Genomic DNA, 26,542 nt, shown 5'->3' with positions numbered 1-26,542 from the left:
GCTTTTTAAGCTTCAAAAAGTACACAGAAGTATCATAAAAGTGGTCCATACGTTGTATTCCAAGTATTCCAAAGTTGTATGTCACTGTTGAGTGAAAAACACACCAACATTTACGTTATTATTCCCTCCAGTGAGCTCTTAACCAAATCATTGAGTCAGTGAGTCATATGGATCAATCCTATACAAATTATCAAAAGCTGTTGGTACCATATCAACTTTAAAAATAGTTAACCTGAAATACAAAACTGGCCATAGAAGAAGTTTATACTAATGCATGCTATATCACCCCTAGTGGTGGCACTGAGAATGCAACCAATACATTTCACAATGCATGCTCACATATGGGCATCATATCACTTATAGAATTTTTTTAAGCACTTCAAATAGGCCCTATTTATTTTTGCATGAACAATCTGCAATAAACAATTTGAAAGCAACAACAACTATCAAATATAGTGCTATCAAATAGTAAAAGACTATTTGATAGTCTTTTACTGATGTTTCACAGTGCGGTTTTAAAGGAAGTGCATTTTATGCACACAATATTTTTTCTTTAAAACAAACATACAGTAAATCTGTTAAACATAAGCACAGACACACCAACGAGATAACGATGTTTAACTCTCAACACATTATAGTCAGCAAACACATTCTCAATTACACTGGCAAAAAACTTATCAGTTTTTCGCAAGCCAATAAAACTCAGAATGTACAAAGGTATAAAAGTGACAGCAAATAAAGAAATGTTTGAACAAAAGCTCTATAAAAGCAATGATGACATATATGAATATCTAAGGCCAGTCCCATACTGTCTTTTTACAGCTTTGGGAAGAGGAAGAACAACTGTGTGTTCACAAACAAAGTCTTCTGTAAATTTGCTGACAGGTCTGTGATGCTGCATTTAACTCACCAGAAGAGTCCTCAGAAGAACCCTGGGAAAAGCTAACCTTGGTTTGCAGATTCACACTGAGAAAAAAAAAAAAAAAACTTTAACCTTACAACCTGGGTTAGGTGCTTCCACAACAGTGTTATTCAACTATTATTTCCCGCTGATTTTAGAGATAAGTTATGGGTAGGGTTAAGTTTAGGGGTTGGGAATATGTTAGGACTAAATTTTCGGATAGGAATGTTGTTCCAGGATCAATAAAATATGTTGATCCAGGAACATGTCTTACTTGGCAAAATCACGGTAACCGAAACTCAAGCATAAAAATGAGGGGTGGAAATGGACATTTTTCAGGAAAGTGTCTTGCCCAATATTTAATGTCACAGACTGAGTGATGTATTTTCCTCAAAATGTGCAATTACTTGCATAAAAGTAGTTATTGCCAAAATTGCACACCTAACTCAAGAAAACACACAAATATGTGTAAGATAAAGCTTTAACAATAATGTCAAAAGAATGTCTACTACGTCTTTAATGAAAAAAACGCCACATATTGTGTATAGGTAATTATCTTTAATGCAAGGTGAAGTTTAATAACCAGGCTTTTGACAAAAGAGAAGAAAAAAAAAACATACTAAATTCAGGCAAATACAGTTTTTAACGTTTAGCAAAACAGCTTATTTTTGCAGCCAATAGCTAAACCTGAAAAGTATTCACTGGAATAAAATGTGGCCTCAGCCTTCCTTACATCTAAAAACTTCTGAAGTGAGCTTTTATTGTAAAATTAAAGGAGACTTATTATGCCCCTTTTCACAAGATGTAATATAAGTCTCTGGTGTCCCCAGAATGTGTCTGTGAATTTTCAGCTCAAAATACCCCACAGATCATTTATTATAGTTTCCCTTTAAATGCAAATAAGCTGCTGCTCCCGGCCTGCTTTCCAAAAGAGGGTGGAGTTTTAACAGCTCGCACTTTGGTTGCTCAACAACAACGAAGCTGGAGAATCTCACGCAGCCAAAATGACGATTGTCAGTAATGGTGTTCAGCCTTACATAGTTTAAACCTCAGGAAGAAGAGACTCAGGAAGAAGTTCGAACTTTTAGAATGCAACTGGATGTTTCTGAATGGTTTGTGGATAAATTTATGTAGTTGCTGTGGAGTTGATTCAACTCATCGACTAGCATGTGCCATCATGTTAATCTTTTGTGCAAATCCAGCGTTGAATTGACCCTCGTTTGTGAAGCAGTCCGGCGTAAAATGACAGCATGGCAACAACACCCTACTACAACAACTCTTCCTCTTCTCTAAAGCAGCCCAACATGGCCTCACCCCCTTTGTTGCAGGGTTTATGTAAATTTTGGTGTTTGTGATGTCACCAACCCAGGAAGAAGCTTGTTGTAGTTCCTACCTGCCGTTTGTTATAGCCCTTAAAAAGTGATTTCTGTAACAGAAAATATCTCCCTTTGCATTGAACTTTGAGCATCGTAAATTTGCAGATGTTTTTTATGCTCAAACAGCACCATTACACACTAACTAAAGTTAAAAAAAGTGAAATCATAATCAAGGACCCCTTTAAGATGTTTTATTTTTAATGGAAAGTGTCATGTACCACTTTATACTATGTTTCTGAATTATGGCGAGAGATTTGATTTAATGTAGATTAATCTGAGCTGGACCTAAATGCCAGATACTCCATGGCGCCGTTCATGTCTCACATTAAAACGTTCATCAGCTCAAAGAGGTTGCACTCTTTCACCTTTCCTCCAACTACATGTCTTTATGTGCTTGTCTCCCTCTGCTTTTTCTATACCATTCGACATGTTGGCAGTCTATCCTAGCACACTTCATTTCAAGGTCCAAAATAAGCCAGAAGAAGTACCTGGAATGTTTCCTAAAACAACAGAACACGTTCACCTCAGCGTTCCAGTCAAACTGCGTATAGCTGGATTCTGCTTTGAGTGTGTACATGCGCACGTGTGTGAGCGTGTGTATGCAGTCTGTTTATATAAACCTTTCCTCAGTCATTATTCCAATAAGATGACTAACAATCGTAGGTCACCGTACAAACTAAACTCTTCAAATCTAACAGCACAGCTGTTTCAACAGAACTGAACAATGCACCCCTGTGATTCCAGGCATTTACTCGCTCCCTTTGTCCTCCTTTTCTTCAACACTTTCTTCTTCTATGATCTCACACCTTTCGCTGTCGTGAAACTGACCAGCTGTAAATGCAATGTAAAGTTCCAGCTCATTAACAATATGTGGCAAAGATGTGAAACACAAAGTGAAATAGAAAGAGTCTGTGAATTCATGAAACAGTTGTATCGCTGTGCATAAACTTATATTATTCACTAACCACCTCCTTTCTATGCAAAATACGCACATTACCCAGATAGCAAGCAATGATCGAAATAATGTTAAATCAATGTTAATGTGTCAATGTTAACTGCATTGAATCAATATCACTTTTGCACCTACAATTAATGTTGAAAAAAATTTGAAATTTCAACAAAAAAAAAAAATCAATGGTAATGACATTGAATCAATGTTACAATGTGATGTTGGTTCAACATAATTCTTGCACTCTCAGAAAATGAAACACAACTACAACTGACTTAAAGCCACACAGCCTGAAATCAACTGAAAATAAAAGAAGACAATAAATCTCTCAAGATCTCAGCAGAAGTTCTTTTTGAGAATTAACAGAGGTTTAGATGTTGTATTATTGGAAATGTTTGGTCACCATTTTGGTGATCAGTGTTTCCTTTAGTCGGCAGTTTGACTCTTGGCTTTTTGTGTGAGTTTGTGGTCTTTATAACAGTGTTTACCAAAACACATCATTTGTTGCAAAGAAAACCAGAAACAAAGATGATCGAGTGATATAGTTTCCAGCCTGATAAAGCAGAGTAGTTTACTAATCTTGTTCCATGACTAATATCGATCTAGCTTACTGCAGTGTACAAAAAGTGTCTCATAGTGGCCGCCGAGCGAACGCACAGAGTAGCATTATAACAACTTTCAACACACAAATGTATCAAATATGACAACAGTCCTGCTTTACCCCACAAACGCATGATCAGAAGAAGCAGAAGCGGCAACTGTGGCATAATAAAAGCTCCACTGCTCTCGAGCCGAGTGTCACGCTTGTATCTCATTAGCAATCGCTTCAGCGGTCTCATTCCGCTCCAACGGCTTTCAACCACACCCTGCTTCATACTACAGTAATGTTAATAAAGCTTTAATACATTACCTCATCCATGAATATGATTAATGCCCGAGTCCCGTCGGATTCTTTCCCACTGGCTGTAGACGTGAAGACAACACCTCCCATGAGTCTGCAAAATCAAGGCATCATCAAGCTACGCCTTTGCTTTGAATAAGCGACCTCTAGCGGCGAAAATTGCACATTGTGCCTTTAACTTAAAATCCCAAGGGCTACTACAAGTAAAAGCAGTTCAGCTGACAAAATGTTTGGGAATGCCTGCACTAAAAGATTGAGAAATCAGTTAAAAACAGCAACCATAAAATGAGTGCTAAACACAAATGAAATGCCACAATTCTCATCTCTTAATATAAATAAAATTCCCTTTACCCTCATTTTTATCACCTTAGTGATTAAGACTGAAATACATATTTGTATCTTGCTCTGCCTTACATGCCAATGTGAGACTAAAATCTAGAAAGGTTCACCAAGATCTGCATAGGATCATTCTCGCGCACACACACACACACACACACACGCACAGTGCACTGCAACTTGATCGCCTATTTTTCACACACAGGACACACACATAAATAGACAAACACACACACGCACACACACACACAGTCTAGTCTCATTTTTTCTCATAGCTAAATTGCAGTGCTCTGAGCTCAGTGTTTCCATCTGTGTAGATGAGGCCATTTACCCCATAGCTGATCAGAGCCAAGGTGGAGTAATGGGCCATAAGTAAAAGTGCAGATACGATATGTTTTATTGGGACAAAGGTCCAAAATGTACTTTTCAAGGCTTCCAAAAAAAAAAAAAAAAGATTTATGAGGGTTATTTGACTGAACTGAACAGGACAGTTTTATACGGCTTGGCTGAAGAGCACCAATAATTAACAGTAACTCTAAAAAGGAATGCTGTTTAAATTATGTTGTCGTAAAAAACGAATCATCATCAATCGTAGCAATTACCACCAGACTGTTGGATTTCCGCTTTTTTCTGAGATGGATTTCAAAAGAACAGCTCAGGGGAATAATGGTCAGCAAGTGTGAGAGGTTTAGACTGTGATGTTTGCATTGTGGGAGTTGTGAATTTTGACAGCTGCATTAAAGGTCTGTTAGGCCTCTCAGCTGGTTGTTTACTTAGATGCAGAACACACACACACAAAGAGATGCATTTATGTGCATCTATAGACTGAAATAGCAACAACTCTCCTTACAGAACATAATAACTTCCAAAACTAAGTGAACTGCCTGCCTAGACCGTGTTTTAGGCTTCAGTCTCCCAAAATGAAGACTGTCCTTAAAGCTCAGAAGCATAAAATAAGATACTTTCTTTTGGCTAAAATCTAAGACATCATCCCATGTACCACCTTTTGCAATGTGGAAGTAAGCTATTTTCTGTGAATGTACAAATTTCCGATTCATTAGCCACTAAAGGTAAATAACTGTAAGAATGCAGTAAATGGTAAAATAATTTACTCTACAAACCAGTGTGTTTATGATTATGATAATAAATTAAAATAATATAATGGACAGTTTTTGTACAACTAAAATAACTGAAAGCGAATGAGACCGGAAGCCTCGACACATTCAAGTTACAAAGGGGCGCACCACATTAAAAATAAGGTGGATTCATCGAATATGAGGTCTCTGTGGAACAAAAGTGGGCGTTTCTGTATTTGTGGGTGTTTTCAAACTGGTGGGTGTTTATATATCATGCAATGAAAATGATCCCCTTCACCGGACCCCACCCCCTAAACCCTACCCACACTCTGACGTGGGCAAATCAGGTAACGCTCTCAAAAACGCCCCTCTGTTTATGGCCTCGCCCACTGATCATTGCTGTCCTGCAGAGACCTGTACTTGGATTCTTCTGCATAGAATGCAATCCCAAAATACACTGCAACAAGCCTACGAATAGACAAATATAAACAAAACATTCAAAAGGATAAACAAGTCGAGTTGACTTATATAAAAAAGACCTAATATTTGTGGGTAAAGAGTTTTTTATGGTTAATGGAACATCATACTGTTAGCTTAGCAAGATGCTAATATTACACCAAAGATGCATTACTCATATTACTTACGAGAAAGTGCAGCACACAATATGGTGGAATAAGTCCTGCCTTCTAAATAACAGAGCAAATCGCTTATTGGTAAAGTTATTGTGTAACTGCAGATGCCGATAGAAGTTTTTTTAACACTATTTGGGCATAAAAAACAACTTTTATGGTCAGTTCATGTCAGATTTTGTTGCTGATTTGAAATATGTTATTTAATTGTGAGTTCAGCAAGCAATTTTTGAGTTTTTAGGATTCCCCCATTCAAGTAGATAGGACTTGGTCTTGGATGCCCAATATAGCTGCCCGGAGGCGTTGCAAATATGACCGCCAAACGAACAGACTTTCCTTGAAAGGGCTTTGATTATACTCTATAGAAATCAAGCCAGGCTCACCTGAGGATCTGTATGCTGCACAGATATAGAGTCGCTGCCTATATCGAGATTTAAAATCTCTTTAAAAATTTCACTTATGATGGGCCGTTTTAGTTAGGATGATGCCTTAAAATAGCTAATAGATCTCAGATATATGTATAGATGAATTATCTACACAATGTTCCTGAAATCAGGCACAGAACCAGATAGATTTTAACAAGAGAGTAGTTAGGAAGCACTAAGTTATAAGTTATTAGTCTTGGTCTGAGAATCTACAGTTTAATGTCAGGTCAAAGTGGCCTATCTCTCTCCTGTGGCCATGTTTTACAAGTCATCTCTGGCCTAAAGAGGAACCCGGGAGCCTTGTTCCCACAGGGAGCATAACCTCTGAGATTACCCAGCCACCAAGAAGCTGCATTGGGAACGCAACACTGCACGGGTTCCCCTGCATTATGGGGTCGGAGGTCAAGGCCAGCCTGGCTGAGAAGAACATCACTGAAACGCCTTTTCTTGCCTTTTGTTGCTTCCCCAGACACAAAAAACTACTACAAAATCTTGCATTGAATGTGCCACCATCATTGATCTCCTCATTCCTCAACTCAGAGGACAATTTTATTGCTCAAAAGTTACTTGATGGGATTCACAGTTGTTTAATTAAAGTTACCAACTTTGTTTCCGAAGTTCCTCCTAAATTTCCTTAAGATGTTCCAGAGTTAGCAGGGTGTACCGAACTCACCCGCTGTGAGTTTTCCCTCCTCTACTCAAAGTTTGATGCCCATAAATCTGACAAACCCCACACACCGTCACCAAATATACTGTTTATGTTTCAGAGGCTCTAGACGAGAGGGCAGCCATGAGAGAAGAGAAAGAGACAGGGTTCACACGAGCTTTTAGTGATTTAGGGATCTGTCACCTCGCACCAGAAACTAACCAATCAAGACGAGGCAAAACTACTTTTACACTTTTACACTAATTATGGGCCTGGCTTTGATTCTGTCTTGTGGCATTTTCGTCTAATTATATGTTTAAAGAGAATGAAAGGAACTGTTTGTCAAATGCCCATTGTAGTAAAAAAGGCCTTTGCCTGACCTATAACAAGAACACACGGCGGATAACTCTCCCTAAATGGAGTCACAAAGGATAGGACTGAAATACTGTGACCAGTTTATTGTGTTTTATTTATACTCCTCGATTATAAGTTTATAATCTTGCCATTCCGGAACTGTAGATGATAGTATCTTTACACAAACAAGAGAGTAATGAGTCAAAATGGGTAATGAGAAACTTTACGAAAGCTGCTTTTACAGTTCGATCATTGGTTGCTAGAATTTTTTTTTTTCATGTTTGCCTCCTGCTGGTGTCTACCAACAGCCTTTTTTCCTTTGCAAAACAAGTTGAGTCTTTACAAGAAGCAATGGTTTCCTTTTCCAATTTTCGGTCAACCTCTGTAATCGCTGTGCATGTGGCTAAAACAATGTTCCTCTGATTGAAACAGCTATAATCAAGGCACCATTTGGGACTTGACCAAAACACTCACTTGATGCAGGTCTGAATCTGTCCCCAATACAGACAGTTTATAAAGTCTATCCATCTGCTGTAGGTTTGTTTCCAAACTCATGGGGAAAAAAATCTGGGCTGTGTATTGATAATGAACTAGGTCCAAAACACCCCACCCTGGAGGATCTATTTTTCCTCCTTTTTCCTTCTCACAGGACTTACAATTCAGTTACAGTACATCAAAACAAAACTTGAGACCTATTAGATGATGGATATATGAGTTACATCAGTACTTGCTGCCTAAATAAAACACCAATAATAAATATAGTTCTCAATTAATCTTGCTCTAAACACTAGCATGGCTGTTCACTAGCATACATTGTATTTTGGATGCTGGTTTACTAGTGTCCCCATCAAGTTACTCAACTACCAAGTCTTCAGTGGTCAGAACAAAAGTGGCAGACATGTTACTTGCTTGTTCGGATGACATTTTCTGGTGAAAATTCTTATTTTGGTCATACTTCCAAGATGTAGAATCTGTGATTCTGAAGTACAGTATCCACATCAGTGCGGAGACTGACAGCCCACACATAATGTTACTCCTCAAAATATTAGATTAATCCACGCTGAGGAGTCGTGCCGATGCACAACCCACGTAAAGATGATAATTGCACAAATAACTGCAATTGCGGGTTTCAAACAGAGATGGCGACAAAGAGGCAAAACTTACGGACTGCAGCTTTAAATAGGAATCCACCATAATTTTGAAAGATTTCCTCACACAGATTTCGACACAGGTTCAAATTAGTCACATGGATATACTGTATTGACCAACAGAAAGCTGCTTGGTTTTAAAGTGATTTCTGTGTGAGCTGTCAAGCTTCATACAACACTACACTACTGACAAAAGACAGCCAACCCTTTTCACCTAGAAAATTTTGCTAATTTGCCTGCACCATAACCTCTTTTCATATATCTAAAAATTTGATTGTTTCGTACTTGAGGTTCTCAGTCTTGCTCTTTCCAGATGATCAAGGCTTTGGGGTTCATTTACAAACATACACTCAGCAGGATGGTAAATCTCCAAGAGCAGGAATGAACACCCTTGGTTTTAGGAATGTTGTTCCAAGGATGTTGATCTAGTAATATGTCCTACTTGGCAATGTCAAGGTCATTAAGATGGTAAGGTGGATAGCTGAGGCAAGGAAACCCTATTGAAGACTGAACCATATAGTGTGAGCCCTTCATTTTTTATTTAGAGACATGTTCTCCAATCTTGGCCCTGGAGAAACCTTAACGCTGCACATTTTGGATGCCTACCTTCCCTTGCACACCTGATTCAACACATGCTCATGAGCGAAATTACAAGAAGTCTTGGGGGTGCTCCAGGATTAGGAAACACTTGCTCTCCGCTCAGTCTCATAATACTTTCTTCATGTTATTCTAACCATTGTAAAGACTTTAACCCTGCCATACTGAACACGCTTACACAAATCAAGTTATTATAAACTACAAAAGAGTGACCCTAGATCAGGCTGCTGCACAAATGTATGTGTTCCTGCAGCACATAAATACATGCTCAGTAACTCTATCCCTCTGTTTAATGCAGGGGTGATGTGTGGCCTTGGTTGGAAAGGACATAATCTACGTAATAGCTCTATAATCTAACGCTGAATTACGGTTAATTCTTGAAAACGAGCAACATCCCTCTGACCTCCGACCTTTGATCCCTCCTCGCTCTGCCCCTCGACCCGCATGTGGCAGTGATCAGAGCCAATACGAGTATTGGAACTGGGAATGAAGGGAATGGGAGTAATGGGAAACAGATTCACACACACACACAAATGCCGCAAGATTGTAGTTATTTGGCCTGTGAAAATTCCATTTTATGGACGTTGAAAGGCTGGTGTCGTACTCTGTGATTACGGTTAGCCTGCTGTGTTGTGACTTCTCTGAGATCGCATCTCCCTTCATTTCTCCATGACCGCACTGCTTCCCTCTTTTTCCCTTTCTGTCTTTCTGATTCTTTTCTTCTCAGGCCATGTATGGCACCATTCACTCACTGTTTAATACATGTTCCACACAAAAAGTCAAGAGTTGGCTAAAAATCAGCAGTTACGATCTGACTCTTTGGTTTTAACACATTTTAAATTAGTTTTTTTTTTTTTTTTTTCAATCTAATTTTGTGGTATCAACTAGTTCAGACAAACACAGCACATCCAAACCAAACAAACTGTGGTTGGTCGCTTAAATGTCAGTTCAAAGGTCTCTTCCTGTCGAAGTGGGCGGTTCTTAACCAGAATAATGGCACTATGGCAACACCAGATGCTTCCTAACTACCATGGGTCAAGCATAACAACCTCCCCCATACCATATATACACTGTGGATCCAACTGAATGTCTGAAATGCGTTCATTCACATACAGTACACACACACAGCAAACACTGATCCTGCTTTAAAGACATTTAATAAAGCGAAATGTTTAAGGAACAAGCATATAATCATGTGAAAGAACGCCTTGCCTCGGTCTTTAATGAGTTTTTGGGGCTCATTTTAATGAAAGGTCATAGCCTCCACTCGGTTCCCACATACCCGCTCTCACCCTAGCTGGAAAAAAACACAATTACCGCAATAAAGTTCCTTTGTGACAGCTTTACCACACCAGCTTCTGATCAGAGCCAACTGTCAATCTGTCTTGCTCCACAAATAAATCATATATTTCAGCTGAAGGACATTTTTAGACAAGGTTGGGCACATTGTATATTTGTACAACATTGAGCAGTCATCACTATTACTAGTCGTTATACAAAGGTTAGAGAATTGAACCATCTCCTAACTACATCACCAAATTTGGCGCATAGCACATCCCACACTATTTGTGCTTCACACATGATTGATATCTTAAATTGTGCAGCTCGTTGTGGAGATTACTTGCTATTACATGGACCATGTGCATGCGTCCATTTGTAGAAACTATGGAAACACCAAAGACGCTTTAATATATTATATGTTTTATTAGGTTTTATTAGGAAACAACTGTTTGGATACATTCATCGACAGAAAACGAATCATTGTTATATAGCTCAACACTGTTAGTTTTATTGTTTGAATCTCATTTTCTTGATTTTCCACGAGTACCATGTTTTTACAATGCCTCAGAAAAAAAACACTATTTTGTCACGTTGGATTCTTTTCCACCGGCTGTGAGGTGAAGACAACATCCCCCATGATTAAGCGAAATCAAGGCGTCATCAAGCTACGCCTTTGTTTTGAATAAGTGACCTCTAGTGGCGAAATATTACATATTGTGCCTTTAAATGCAATTAGCCCAACTTTAGAGTGCTTTGTGATCCACTTAGTACATCGTTATATGTAATTGCATACTTCTGTTGTCTTTGAAATATGGTTAAAGTGTACTGCCGAATGTAGTGACAAGCATTATACGAAAATATACTTTAATGTCAATTTTTTTTTTTAAGTTGTATGTAATTTATTTAAATGTATTTGTAATTTCACATTCTAATGATGAAGTTACACTTTAGTAGACTAAAAATGTATTAACTTTAAAGGTAGCTATTTAAAGGTAGCTAAAGGCTAGCAATAGCAAGCTAGCTTTGAAAGCATAAGATCCCACCCTCCCTTCAGAGCGTCTCCAAAGCCACACCTCCTTCAAAACAGATGAACACACACAGCAGAGTCTGCAAAGCACCATGAGAGGCACCATTAAATTACCTCATGTCTCAAAGCACATAACATTACAATAATAATGAACATGCACAACTTACAGAGCTCTTACTTGTACCACCTGACTGCTGCAGATTCATTTCAGCGTTGATAGTATTGACATAGAAGCGTATAAATCCGAGTCTGAGGACGTCACGGGTTGCCATCTAGTAATTACGGTTAAAACATGGCGTGAATGCAGCATAAGTACATTGTTTTGTTCAGGAGGAACTGTAAAAGGCAGCTGCTGTTTGTTTGTGGTGCTCAGTAACTGATATAATTTAAAGTAAAATGTCCTTTAAAGTAAAACTTTTAATATGACATCATTACAATGTGCACATTTTAAAAGTGCACTTAAGTTTTAAAAGTGCACTAAGTGCAGTTTTATTTCATTAATGTTATGCTATCTGCCAGTACAGTACTTTAAATATATATATAAATATATACTTTTAAGATTTGAAGTACAAGTGCATATTAAATGCAATTAAGCAAACTTCTTTTTCATGTCTATCTCGAGCATGTGTGCAACCATCAGCAAAAGAACGAGTGTCTACGTGTGTGAAAGAGCACAAGGGAACAATTGAAAGCAGTTGAGAGCTGTAGAGCAGTGGGACTTTCTTAATTCAACACACATGTTAGCCATGCTTGTTTTTACTGAGGGTGATTGGGGATTGTTAAATTTTACGTTGAAAGAGAAGGATGAACTATGCCTGGGTCTGAACCTATGCCCACTCAAAAATGTCTGTTTAATAGAGACAATAATTATCTCAGTGGAGTTTACAAACTTAAACATAAAATACATCCTGTTCAGGATTCCCAGAGATGACATAAGCAAACGATGTCATCTCTGGGATGACATCTCTTCCCTATTTCAAATAAAACAGCTCTTTCTCACAGAGAAACGGGCGTATTTCTGCCTGCGGAGGTGGCATAAGAGGCGCAGCGGTTAAACTCACCACACACACAAGCCTTTGCGTCCAACCAGTAACCAGGCTCATCATGACATCAGCCACAGTCATTATGACATCATAACCAGGGGGTCTTAGTGCCGCCCAAACCCCAGTCGCCACAGGCCGGCAGCACCGCACTGCTCCGTATTAAACAGAGCCAGGGTTAGACCACACTTATGTTTTGTGGAAATTGTGGGATTTTATGAGTACAGTATACGCTGTTCAAAACATCTTTTTCCCTCCTCAAGAAACCTCAGGTCTGTTAAAATGCTAGTTTAACTCCTGACTATGTCCCCTGGCTATGGCAGCAGTCTTTCTGTACAGTGGGAAAGAAATGTGGAAATACAAATGAAGTCATTACTGTAAAGAGGTCTTGATGGTCTTGGGGTCTGGGCCTCAGGGGGTCTAGTCTTGGTTCTGGTTTTGACTCCAGCTTTGCTAAAAAAAAAATAGTAGTTTAGATTCCCAGGATATATATTACATGTTATACATGCATATATATATATATATATATATATATATATATATATATAGCAGACTACTTGTAAATAAATATCAGATGGCACCTTTTATTTCTCAATGAGTAACAAATGTATTGCTCATGATTAGTTCATACATTAATTAGTTAATACATTAACTAATGTTTAACTAATAAACCTTATTATAAAATGTTACCAGTTATTCTTATACAAATCACATTACATTATAAAAATCAGTCAATATTAGTAAAAAGACAATTTATGTCATGACCTGAAGGTGTACACTTTTAGAATTATTCTAAAAGAGGAATTATTCTTTACTTGCTAAAAAAAAAGCATAAACTACCAATCAGATGACAGAAAGCACGTAGTAGAGTGTGTTTGACGGGTTTTCACCAAGGTTTTGATCATGTTGATCATTTAGAGGCCTTGGAAAATTGCATAGCAAATATAATACAGGCTTTATAGGGTTAATATAGGCTAGTGTTTGAATTAACTTACAGAAATGGCTTGTATACCTATTGTATACATCACTGCTAACCATTTTGTATACAAAAAAGCTATTGTATACACCTAAACATCAAACCAGTTGTCAGCTCCCCAAACTGTGTTTATACTACGCCATCTAGTGGTGAAAAGCCGCAAAACAATTGTAAATGATAACCAAACCCCAAGCGCATGCGCAGTACACAGCCGGCCCATAGAGCGATGTAAACATGGCAGCCTCCAGTGCTCTCTGTACTACACGTTGGCTGTCAGGCGGTTTACCTGGACTTCGCGGCACCTTTGCACTTTTAAAGTCCTCTAGACAAGGAGATATTGGGGCTTTGAGGATATGCTGGACGCGTAGTTATGTGACGGGGGGTAATTTAAGCTGCTGGAGGCACAGAGGATGTGTGACATTGAAGGGGGTACCAGGTGAGCTTATCAAAGCAGTCACTATGAACTTGTGGAACAAGCTTGTTATTTTGCATAAATATATCAGTTCTAACATATCACACTTTTCTGGACATATTTGTCCTTTTACGTCAGTGGTATTGGAAAAGTTAAAAGAGATGATGCAACTGACAGACATAATTGCCAATATAAGTGTCCTTACCAAAATGTATGATGGTAACAATATTGTCCCTAACGTAAAAGTGTGGTAACTTGGATTTAAGATCGAATGTTTGATATTTTATGCAACAGTTCACTAAAAAAGAACTTAACGTTGAGTTACATTTTAGGTAGAAATAGAATATTCACTTACTTTATCTGTTTTTGCGCCACCAAAGAAATTATTTCCAAACAAACTCATGGCTGGATAAACAGCATACAGGATACAGTAGCGGCTAAATAAATTAGGCTGCGTCCGAAATCGCATACTGTCTTGAGTAGGTGATTATTTTAAATAAGTAATTACTTAACAACTGCTAAAAAATTACGTTCTATATAGTATGTGTGTGTAGTATGAATATAATTCGGACGTACTACGTCCACCATGTTGTCATTATCACGTGACCTACCAGCGTCGGTTACATCGCTTCACTGCCATTCACAAATCCTCTCCCGTGGCCTCATGGGATAGTAAAGTGTCCATCATATGCATACTTCAGAATCTCGCCGGAAGTAGGTCATTCAGGTACTTTTTGCCTACTCCTTTATGAGTACTGTGAATTTGGACGTAGCTCTTTTGTCACATACTGATTTTCACCTACTATATAGTAGGGAAGTATGCGATCTTGGATGCAGCCTTAGTGTTTTTGGTTGAGTGAATGATTCAATCATAAGGAGAAGTTTTGTTCCTTAATGATTCAGTCGCTGAATTCGGAACCACATACAAGTAGGCAGTGAATAATTCAATGATTCACTCATAATACACTTGTCGCCACCTACTGGTGTGATTATGTAAACTGCAGAAAGAACCATTGAGAAATTCCCACTGACTGACATTTCATTGCTCCCTATTTTGCAACCAATAAAAGAGATAACGATAGTGACAGTTTTCAATAAAGTGGCATAAAATGTTTTAATAATGGTCTTATATTGATGTTGAGTGTGTGTTTGTGTTTTTCAGTGTTGAAGAGCCACAGTGTTTTCAGCTCTCATTTCTTCCACACTACTTCTGGGTGCCATCAGCAGGATTTCTATGAAGTTTTGGGGGTTCCTCGGACTGCCTCTCAGAAAGAGATTAAGAAAGCCTACTACCAGGTTTGACAACCCATATGGCATTTGTTTCACATGGCATTTGTTTCACTTTTCGAAGGATGGTTCACATGAGAGTTTAACATGAGTATTTTCTCACAGTTGGCCAAGAAATACCATCCAGACACCAACCCAGATGACCCTGAAGCTAAAGAGAAGTTTGCCAAGCTGGCAGAAGCCTATGAGGTGAGGAAAATGTAATGTTCATTTTTCCTCTAAATGTCTTGCATTACATTAATCTGATATTGGGTGAAATTTAAGCCTGTTTGGGCTATATTTTACACCAAAATTGATAGGTAAAATACTTAATTATTTTTTTGCATTAAGAAAAATTAAGCCTTTTTTAGTACCATTGATTTTTTTCTAATGTGACAGTATTTTCAGGACAATTATTAAGCACATTCCCTCCACCCAAATCTCATTGTAAAAGATTTTACAGAGGCTTTATGCGAATTGTAATATAATTAAATGTAATACTTATCTTTATATTTAATACGTTTACATTACTGTTTTGAAGTTTTAGGTATGATTTTGTAAAAAATGTTTACAGAAATCCCTTAATGCTTATAAATCCTGCCTTATTTTGATCCAAAATACACCAAAAACAGATATATTGTAAATTAAATATTATTACAATTTAAAATAACATTTGAATTTATAGTATGTTAAAATATAATTTATTTCTGTGATGGCAAAGCTGAATTTTCAGCATCATTACTCTTCAGTGTCACATGATCCTTCAGAAATCAAATTCTAATATGTTGATTTGCTCAAGAAACATTAATTATTATTAATATTGAAAACAGTTGTGCTGTGTAATATTGTGGAAACTGATACATTTTTTTCAGGATTATTTGATGAATAGAATGTTTAAAAAATATAATTTATTTCAAAATCTTTTGTAACATTACATTACATATGTCTTTACTGTCACCTTTGATCAACAGATGAAGATCCTGTCCAAAAACTGGTGCACCTCTTGATGGAAATAACAATAATTTAATTTATTTCCATCAAGACGTGTATCGACTTTTGGTCAAGATCTTGTATTGACAATGCAAGAGGTGAGCACTCTGTAAAGTCTACTCCAGGACATCCCAAAGACTTCCAATGAATTTAAGATTAAGGACTCAGAGGTGAATTTTTTTTCTTGAAATTCATCAGGATTTTTAATAAGGTGTGTTTTTGCTGTTTTGTGTCTATAGATCCTCAGTGATGAGCTGAAGAGGAAGCAGTATGACACGTACGGTTCTGCCGGTCCGAGCGCGAGTGGGGCGGGGCAGCAGCAGTACTGGAGAGGCGGGGCTACCGTGGACCCAGAAGAGCTGTTCAGGAAGATCTTTGGAGAGTTTGCAGGGGGGCGTGGCTTTGGAGACCTCAACTCCATGTTTGAACAGGCACCTGAAGTGAGACACGCAGCGACGACTGTCCCTCATTTGTGTTCCTCTTTAAATTCCCACCATCTGAACCCTCTCTCTCCGTAGTTTGTTATGGAGCTGACGTTCATGCAGGCTGCCAAGGGCGTGAATAAGGAGATAACGGTCAACATAGACGACGCCTGTCCACGCTGTGACGGAAAAGGTCATGAGCCGGGAACTAAAGTGTCACAGTGTCACTATTGCAATGGCACAGGCATGGTGAGGATGCCAAAGAAACAGTATTAGTAACCATATTTATTTTCCTTAATTTTTTTAATAATTTACTCTTTTATGCAGGAATCTATTAACACCGGACCATTTATGATGCGCTCAACGTGTAGGCGGTGTGGTGGGCGAGGCTCTATCATCATCACCCCTTGCATTATGTGCCGGGCAACTGGACAAACCAAACAGAAACAGACCGTCATGGTACCTGTGCCTGCAGGTGTGTGTCTATGACTGACTGTATATCTAGTAAGTGCACAGAATGAACTGTGGTGAACGTACGAGGTACTGACTGTCTATTGTGGATGTGTTTTAGGTATAGAAGACGGGCAGACAGTTAAGGTGCCGGTCGGGAAGAAATACATTTATATCACATTCAGGGTGAGTTAGGTTTTTCCCCCAATGCCCCCGTTTCTAAAAAAGTCCAAGAAATATTTGGACACTTAACATTACATTAAAAAAAAATCAAATGAACTATGGACATGTTCCACTAAGAAAAGTGTGGAAGTGTCCAAATAATATTTTGAACTGTATATGTATAATTTTATGAATTAACACCCTAACAAACTTTTTTGAAATGCTTTTCTTGTGATTTTAAATTACAGCTATGTTTGATATTTTATGTAATTTAGTGGCATTCTTATATTTTTTTAAGTTTATCATAAGTATTCATATACTTTTTGGGGTCTGATCATTTTTACAAATATTGGCATATTTAGTCATTTTATATATTTTTCTTTATCTACTATTATAAACATTTCTTTACCTTTACTATCCCTTTTAGAAACTCCTGTTAATATTTTCTTCGCAATTTATTCCTATTTATAAAATTTGTTATTTATTAAATTAGCTAATTCTTTAAATCTCCACAATCTTTAATAATTTTATTTGATTTTATACTTATTTTAACTTGCATTAGGTTTTTGTTTTATTTCATTTTATACTATTTGTTTACTTTACATTCTATACTGTTATTTTACTTTTAGTAACTCTAATTTATGGAGAAAACACATTCCTGTTTATTAAATTTGCTAATTGTTAATTTCATGCTGCTTTTATTATTCTTTTGTTTTTTGTTTTTTATTTAATTGTACATTGTATTTTAATTTAAACTAGTGGGTTTTTTTTTTCATTTTATACTTTATATATATATTTTTTTTTTCTAATGTTATATACATTTATATCTTTTGTAACTCTCACTAAATTAATATTATTCTTGTAATTTTTTACTAATTATTAAATTTGCTAATTTTCCTAATATTGAAAATATTGAACGTTTATTTTATTTGTGATTTTACACATTTTAATTTCCATTAAAATAATTTCATTTTATACTACTTGTTTACTTTATTTTCTTTACTCTTATATTACATTTAATTAGTGTTTTCTTGGCAAATTTTTCCTATTTATTAAATTGCTTATTGTTGTTGTTAATTTCTAATTTTGCTCTGCACTTATTGTTTTCTCTCTTGTTTATTCTAAGCAATTTTCATGTGTGTGTATGTCACTTCCTGTGTTGCAGGTCCAGAGGAGTCCAGTGTTTCGTCGTGATGGGGCTGATATCCACTCGGATGTGATGATTTCAGTAGCGCAGGCGATTCTAGGGGGAACAGCCAGAGCACAGGGCCTGTACAGCACCATCGACATTGCGGTTAGAAAATAAAAGCACTTTTATTGAGCCTCAGTGGAATTCATCATCGTATTTTATGACTAAAAGAGGAAATGTGTTTCTTGCAGATTCCCCCAGGCATTCAAACAGACCATAAGATCAAACTGGCAGGAAAAGGCATCCCACGCATTAATAGCTTTGGCTATGGAGACCATTATGTATATATCAAAATCAAAATTCCTAAGTAAGAGACTTTCACAGACACATGCCTATATGCACTTCCAGTTTGTGTTTCTAATGAATCTCATGGATCATCTACAGGAAACTGACACACAAGCAGAGAACGCTGCTCTTAAGTTATGCAGAGGATGAGATGGATGTGGAGGGAACTGTTACTGGAGTAACCAGACCAGCCACCGGTAGATCAACAAACACCTTCATACACACTGACAACATTAATGCAAAGTAATCTGCCTACTCTTAGCTCAAACTTACTTTCCTTTAGCTGTTTTGCTAAATGTTTGTGTTTATTCAGGTAGTTCTCAAGCTGGACAGACATCAGAATCAGGGAAGAGCAGAGAGGAAGAGCCAGAGAAAGAGGAAGGGGGATTTTTCTCTAAACTGAAGAAGATATTCACCTGAAGATCATGGAAGGACGCAGTCTTGTGATGTTTTAGTGTAGACTTGGTGTGTATGAACAGCATATTCAATTTTTAAAACCACTATAGATTCCAAAAGTGGGCTACTAAAACATACCCAATGTCCTATTGCTAGTTTTGAGAATTTTCAATCAGTGTCTTTTAAACCATCACAAGCTGCTTTTGATACATCAGTCAAGTTAATGAGTATTTCCAGTACAAATTAGTATTTTCTTTTCATCCAGGTAAACAATCTTGTATTTTTCTATTCTGTTTGAAGGCTAAAGACAAGAAGTATGAAAGGAGTACAAGAACGAAGGGCTTTCACCCAGCAGAGGACATCTCCAATCACACGTCGTGTTACATCTGCTCACACAGCTTAAATACAGAAGAGGCAATTTCTGATCCTTTAAAATTAAGGATTCAAAGTGAAGCTTAACTCCACCAGTTCTCAGCCTGATGATGACATCTGGGCTCTCTGTGCTAAATGTGTGCCGTTTGGTGTATGCTGTTGTTTTTTAAGGGGAATGTCTGAATAAATTAAGTCAAGAAATATGTTTTGTTATACACTAACAAACAAAACTGTAATAAAAATTAAGTTATACAGTTAACACTAATATGAAAGGCTGTTTTATTGTTAAAATAGTCAAGGCTAAAGAGCATTTCTAGGCTCGTCACACAGCAACCCTATAGCTGTGACTACATTATATAAAATTGTATTCTTTGAATACATTTGCTTCATAATTGATGTTTTTATTCTGTAAACAGAATATAACAAGTCTGCTAAAATAACAATTTATTTAAGCAAAATGTTTTTCTTGAAATAAATTTCGCTGAAAAAGCAATCTACTAAAATAAATAAATGTATTTATTTTTTTATTTTATTTTTTCAAATCGAAAATTAATTGGAGGCAAAAAGACGCGCGCAAACACAAGTTCCGGGTCTAGTGAGCTGCTCGACCGCTTTCTGACAGGATCAATATCAGAAGACGCTTCGTAAAAAACGTAAGTACTGACGGTATATGTCGCACTATTATAGGTATATACGTAACAAAAAAAAACTTGATTTTGTTCAAAAACACTTTTGACCTCGATTTAACCACGAAACAAGCGCTCTCATTATCACCGTCTTTCCTCTCCACTAGGTGGAGGCCTTTCTTTGATAATTAAAGACTGCATTTCTGAGAGGCGAGTGAACGAGAAAGTCTGAATAAATGTCAGAATTATTTAAGCACTGAAACGTCATATCTGACATTAAACTTAAATCCTTGTAGCCCTGGTTAGGTCTCTTACTAGTTCTGTTCTGGATCTCATTCCGTCCCTATTAGAGTCAGAACCTCCTGTGCTTTCATGAATATTGATTTCCACCATGTTTTTGTTATTCCACTGGTCCCTTGTGGCTTTTACTTGAGCGCATTGTAAACAATATGGAGACGTCAGTGTTTCTTCTGGGCTTATCTATCTGTCTAAAAAATCTATCCTTATAGAATGTCCACTGTCTGGACAAACTGGAAAACTAGATATTAAGCTACACAAAGTGACTTCACAAGTCTTTCAACCATAGTGGCGTCAACCCTTGATTTGTTGTTTTGACTGGGAGACAGTCCCTGGACTTTGAGGATGAGAAGTGGAATCTGGAGTTGTATAAATGCATGTCAATCTGGTCTCCAAAACAGCAGGACCATCACAGCAACGTCAATGTACAGAGACTCCTAAGTACAGACACTGGCTCCACATACCCAACTGACACTCCAATACACAGTAGCTTTGCCCAGAGGAAGCCCAGAAAGAGACTGCGTACGGAGGAATGTCAATCCGTGGTTGTGTTTGTTCTTCGTTGCTCCTTGGATACTCAAAGTCTATCACTCGTCACTGTGTCTTTACAAAGCCGAAGAAATGTGAACTACAAAAGTAAATAATGTACGGCACACTAACTGACCTGCCTTAAAGCGAAACCCTTAAATTCTTAAGTCAATAGGCAGCCATACTGAATGAATGGGTAATGTATAAACCTGTAGGTTGTAGTATGTAGGTCATTATATACAGACATTCTAGCCCAGTCAAAATGGTCTAAAGACACTTACACACTGCTGCTTGTATATATGCACCTCAGGCAGGAGCTGTAGGATTACATAGACAGGTCAAAAAAGGGTGAATTACAACTCCATATAGAGAGAACTATGAGCAAACATATACAATATAATTGGTAACGCAGTAAGCCTGTATGCCTGTAAGCGTTATATTGCATTCATTATCCCTTATAATACACTTTATGGTCAGTTGAGTGTAGAGTTTTCATGACTAAAACTTGTGTAAAAATGAAATAATGTACTTTAAATAAAATTTTAACAGCCCGTATAAATACATGTGAATGTACACAATTTTGTACAAAATTTTTTTAGAGATACTTTTTTTTCTTTCTTTTTTTTTGACAAAATGGTTAAATATAGATGGTTATATAATGGTTATATAATAAATCATATATTAAAATATATGAATAATATACAAATATTTTAACAAAACTGCTTAATGCTTCCAAAAATATTGAAATTAACTTTAATTCATTAACTAAAACCTTCTTATCATAGAAAAGCTGTATTTAAGTCATTTTATAAATTAATTGCATTTTTTTCTAAATAAATTAATAGATAGAACAAAAAAATGAGCATTGTTTCACTGACTCAGAGAACAATGACACGGCTGACGTTGTAGTTCACATGGCAGCGTCATCTTTATAGCTGTTGAACGTGCTTAGAAAAAATACTTTTTTAAAGGATTAGTTCACTTTAAAATAAAAAAAATTACCCTAAGATTTACTCACCCTCAAGCCATCCTAAGTGTATATGACTTTCTTTTTTCTGATGAACACAATCGGAGTTATATTAATAAATATCCTGACGCATCCAAGCTTTATAATGGCAGTGAACGGGGGCAACAAGTTTGAAGCTCAAGAAAGTGCATCCATCCATCATAAACGTACTCCACACTGCTCCGAGGGGTTAATAAAGCCTTCTGAAGCAAAGCGATGGGTTTGTGTAAGAAAAATATCCATATTTAACAAGTTATAAAGTAAAATATCTAGCTTCTGCCAGACCACCTTCTGTATTCAACTTACGAAACGTCATTTACGCTTTTTTCGTAAATTGAATACAGAAGGCGTAAGACGTAGCATAAGCATTTTGAACTGCGAGAGGCGTAACACTTTCTTCCTAAGTTGAATACGGAAGGCGGTCTGGCGGAAGCTAGATATTTTATGGATATTTTTCTTAGACAAACGCATCGCTTCGCTTCAGTAGGCCTTTATTAACCTCTTGGAGCCATGTGGAGTATGTTTATGATGGATGGATGCACTTTCTTGAGCTTCAAACCATTATAAAGCTTTGATGCGTCAGGATATTTATCTCTGATTGTGTTCATCAGAAAGAATAAAGTCATAAACACCTAGGATGGCTTGAGGGTGAGTAAATCTTGGGGTAATTTTCATTTTAAAGTGAACTAATCCTTTGTCACAGTCAAAAAGCAAGTTCTTCATCAAATGCATTATTGCAGGCTTCCAGTAAAATGTTAGCACATAATGTTCAAACCTTTTCACCATGTATTTTCTGGTTGGGTATTTGATAGTTTGATGTGCTTCCATTCCATTGAGATGGAAACAGGTATTAAAGTGGACGTTCAGACTGTGGTTGGCGGCTCTCTTCTGGTAGGGCAGCAAAGGGGAGAAGGGCTCCTTTGTGTGGCTGACTGAGGAACATAAAGTACAGTAGTGAGCTCTGATTACTTTAAGTGTGTGTGTGTAATGTGAAGTGGGTGGAGGGCAATAGAGTGGTTCTTCCTGGGCCAGCGCCCTGTGTAGCACTGGTCTCTGTACACACACTTCTCTACACTGATATATATCTCTCCCCTGCTTAATGGCAGGCTTTCTACAGGACCGGCAAAGCTCTGATCAAGGCAACAAATTACTGGATTGCCACCATTCCCACTGACAGAATATGGGGGTGTATGGTAATAAAAAAAAATTCCAGACCCCAAACCATCATACTCCACGAGAAGTGAATGAAAGCTTGTAAAAGCAGATTAAAGAATTACAGTGGCCAAGAAGTACTTGGACACTTTCGCATACTTAAAAATTTAATTTGATTAGATACACTCTTAAAAATTATAGGTCCTTATTGGCATCAATGGTTCCATGAATAAACTTTAATATGGAATATTTTATTTGCACAAAGGTTCTTTATAGTAGAAAAAGGTTTCAGATGATTAAAATGTTCTTCACCAAAGAAAAAAAATAGTTATCTTAAAGGGGTCATGACATGAGAAATCAAATTTGCCTTGATCTTTTGACATATAAGAGGTCTTTGTACCATTTAAACATTCTGCAAGTTTCATAGCTTAAAACATCCTCCTCTTTATAATCATTTTCTTAATAATATAATCTAATAATATAATATAATATAATCATCTGTTTATAAGCATTTATTTAATCAATCTCCAAAACAGCTCATTTTGAGGGATCTGTGATGTCACACGGGCAAATACATTTGCATATGACTGCCTCCAGAATGAGACATTAACGAATAAATTTACATCATCACACCATAGGCCCCGCCCACTGACATTCAGTCACTTAAAGGCTGACAAGTGGATGGTTTATTTTAATGGCGTCCCGGATCACGTTGGAGGATTGTATGTTTGTTCGGAGCATTTTTTTTGTATATGAGGCACAGTGTTATAGAGAGTTCGCAAAGAAACTTTTGTTGAAAGATGAAGCAGCCAACTGTGTTGAATCTGACAGTAGCTGCATCACAAACAAAAAAGTAAATGATTTCATAATGCTTTGTCTGTAAATGACAGTTTTATATGGATAATGTTTTCAAAACACACGTGCAATAGTGAGTGGGCGGTGATATTGTTTCTTATACAATGACAGAATACAATCAGAGTTATATTACATAATGTAATGTACATAACTCTCCTAAGCGTTATAATGGCAGTAAATAGAGGATGAGATTTTGAAGCCCAAAAAAGTGCAACTATCCATCATAAAAGATAACCACACGGCTCCGTAAGACGGCCGTACGCACGTCTACTTACAGCGAAAGAGTGAACTCTGACCTGACACATGATGCACTGATGAACGTGGAAGCACAGAGGAGGGAGCAAAACAACAGTCACGAATTAGAAGTCTAAAATGATATAAAAAAGAAGAAGTCTAAAACGAGAATTTTTAAAGAGAAATGTCGGAGGATTTCGATCTAAGAGAAGAGGAGCTTGCATTTGTTGCAAAGCTCTATTTGTTTGAACAGTGAGAGGTATCAAAGCTTGTGATACTCCTATATCACGTAAGGGGTTAAGGCTGATTTATATTTCTGCGTCGAGTGTACACCGTAGCTACAGCATAGGCTGTGTGTAGCATGCAAAGCCTCTCCAAAAATGTAACAATGCGTCAATTCCATGCGGACCGCAATGCGTCTGTGATTGGTCTGCTAGAACCCCTCTCTCAGGTAAAAAAAATCTGGCAAGGAGCGTGCGGAGAAGAGCAAGTGATATCAACTTCCATAGGAATGAAAAAACGCGCAGTCAAGCTGCAACAAAAGTCGTTGCCTATTTGCCGCCATCACTGTTGAAACTTCTCTGACAACGTACATGACAAGCTGCTTCTTCTTTGGCTTTTGTCTTGGTACTCAACATGACCGTGGACACTGCCTACTAGCAATCCTCGTGCATGTTGACGTGGACAACGACGCAGAAGTATAAATGAAAACCGACGCATAACCTACGGTGCAGAGGCTCCGGCGTAGGTCCGGCGCAGAAGTATAAATCAGCCTTGACTCTTTTGGCTCAAGTCGACGTGTGTATGGCCGTCTGCCGGAAGTCAGTTATTTAAGTTTTTTAAGTTTTAAATAAGGATATTTTTCTTATACAAACGCATTGCTTCGCTTCAGAAGGCCTTTATTAAATATAACTCCAATCATATTCGTCTGAAAGAGGAAAGTTATATACACCTAGGATGGCTTGAGGGTGAGTAAATCATGGTGTAATTTTCATTTTTGGGTGAACTATCCCTTTAATATACAAAAACTCCACAAAACAGTTTAAAAAGTTGTGAAAATTATGTGATCTTGGACCTTTATACAGTGCTTACCATTGTAAAGACTGTAAGTCTATCCCTCACAGACTCATTTGCATCCCCGTTAAATTCAATATGATGTCTAACCTGACTAAAGTCTGTTTACTAAAAAGTTCTTTGGGGAACCCAAAATGGCTTTTCTGTCATCGCTGCAAAAAACCCTTTTGGAACCTTTATTTTAAGAGTGTAGCATCAATCAAATTGGCTTCTTTTTTTCTTTTTTAAAGTAAAACAGAGAAAAAAGTTGTTGTTTTTTTAGGGGGGGTTTTTTTAAAAAAAAAAAAAATTATAAAAAATATGATAAAACGCTAGATTAAACTGTTCAAAATTAAGACGAAAAGTATCGTGATGGTATTGATATTGATGCAGCCCTGCACTAGATATTGTGGCCACAAATTAAAAATCTGTTTTGAAATTGTATTCATTTGTTCACTCGTTTTAGTTAAATAATGACTATGTTGTACTAATTAATGGTCACTTTGTACTAATTTGTTCCCTCGTTTTAATTTAGTTGAATCGTGACCATGACTTAACTAAAATGTGGGAACAAATTAGTACAGCACGACCATGATTTACATAAAAACAGGGAACAAATTCTTAATTCATGGCCACGATATCATGTTTGTTTGTTTGTTTGTTTTTTCACCTAGCATGTGATATGTGCGACTCCATAGGTATCGGGTAATAAATATTGGTTATTTAGCCTATTTTTACATTAATTTTCTTTTGCAGTCATCATATGCTCACTGAAAGTGAATCTTTAAAAAACTACTAACACTGTTAAATGTAATCTTTAGCAAATATCAAAATGAATATCCATTTTCATGTTCTACTACATTATAATGTTCTGATGCCTTAATTCACTTGTATCATTTAAAATAAATAACTTCTTTGTAGTGTTTTTTTTTTTTAATTTATTTATTCAGAATACTATAGAATTGTAACAAGGACCATTTGGTGAGTGCTTTAGCGGCCTGCAGGCCTTCAGACAGTTTTATACGACCTGCACAGCACAGGTGTGCTGGATTACCGGGTGGAGACTAGGTAAGTATGCGAGGGTCTGTGTGTGGAGCCGCTGGGTCAGTGGGCCGCCATAAACATCAGCTTAAACACAGAGCGAGAGATGGAGGAGACACCAGTACCAGCCCTGCCCTGGGGTCA

The 26,542-nt window shown here is 37.2% G+C and overlaps 1 protein-coding gene across 2 annotated transcripts; it reads left to right on the top strand.

The window, feature by feature from the left end:
• The first annotated feature begins 13,855 nt into the window (after nucleotides 1–13,855).
• On the top strand, nucleotides 13,856–19,865 carry dnaja3b (DnaJ heat shock protein family (Hsp40) member A3b). Of its 2 annotated transcripts, none has more exons than XR_007932437.1 (12): nucleotides 13,856–14,098; nucleotides 15,237–15,370; nucleotides 15,467–15,550; nucleotides 16,570–16,770; nucleotides 16,849–17,001; nucleotides 17,080–17,227; nucleotides 17,324–17,388; nucleotides 18,530–18,658; nucleotides 18,745–18,860; nucleotides 18,938–19,035; nucleotides 19,156–19,303; nucleotides 19,535–19,865. XR_007932437.1 is itself a non-coding variant. In XM_051911067.1 (12 exons), exons 1-11 carry the CDS (start codon nucleotides 13,897–13,899, stop codon nucleotides 19,256–19,258), a joined length of 1,437 nt encoding a protein of 478 aa, XP_051767027.1. In that variant the 5' UTR covers nucleotides 13,856–13,896; the 3' UTR covers nucleotides 19,259–19,303; nucleotides 19,535–19,865. The 2 variants fall into 2 exon arrangements, 1 of the variants encoding a protein (XP_051767027.1); XM_051911067.1 differs by having other exon boundaries at nucleotides 19,152–19,303.
• The last annotated feature ends 6,677 nt before the right edge of the window (nucleotides 19,866–26,542 follow it).

Source organism: Ctenopharyngodon idella, chromosome 10 (genome assembly GCF_019924925.1).
Source record: "Ctenopharyngodon idella isolate HZGC_01 chromosome 10, HZGC01, whole genome shotgun sequence".
NCBI classification, from domain to species: domain Eukaryota; kingdom Metazoa; phylum Chordata; class Actinopteri; order Cypriniformes; family Xenocyprididae; genus Ctenopharyngodon; species Ctenopharyngodon idella.
This window is presented reverse-complemented; position numbering and strand designations above follow the sequence as displayed.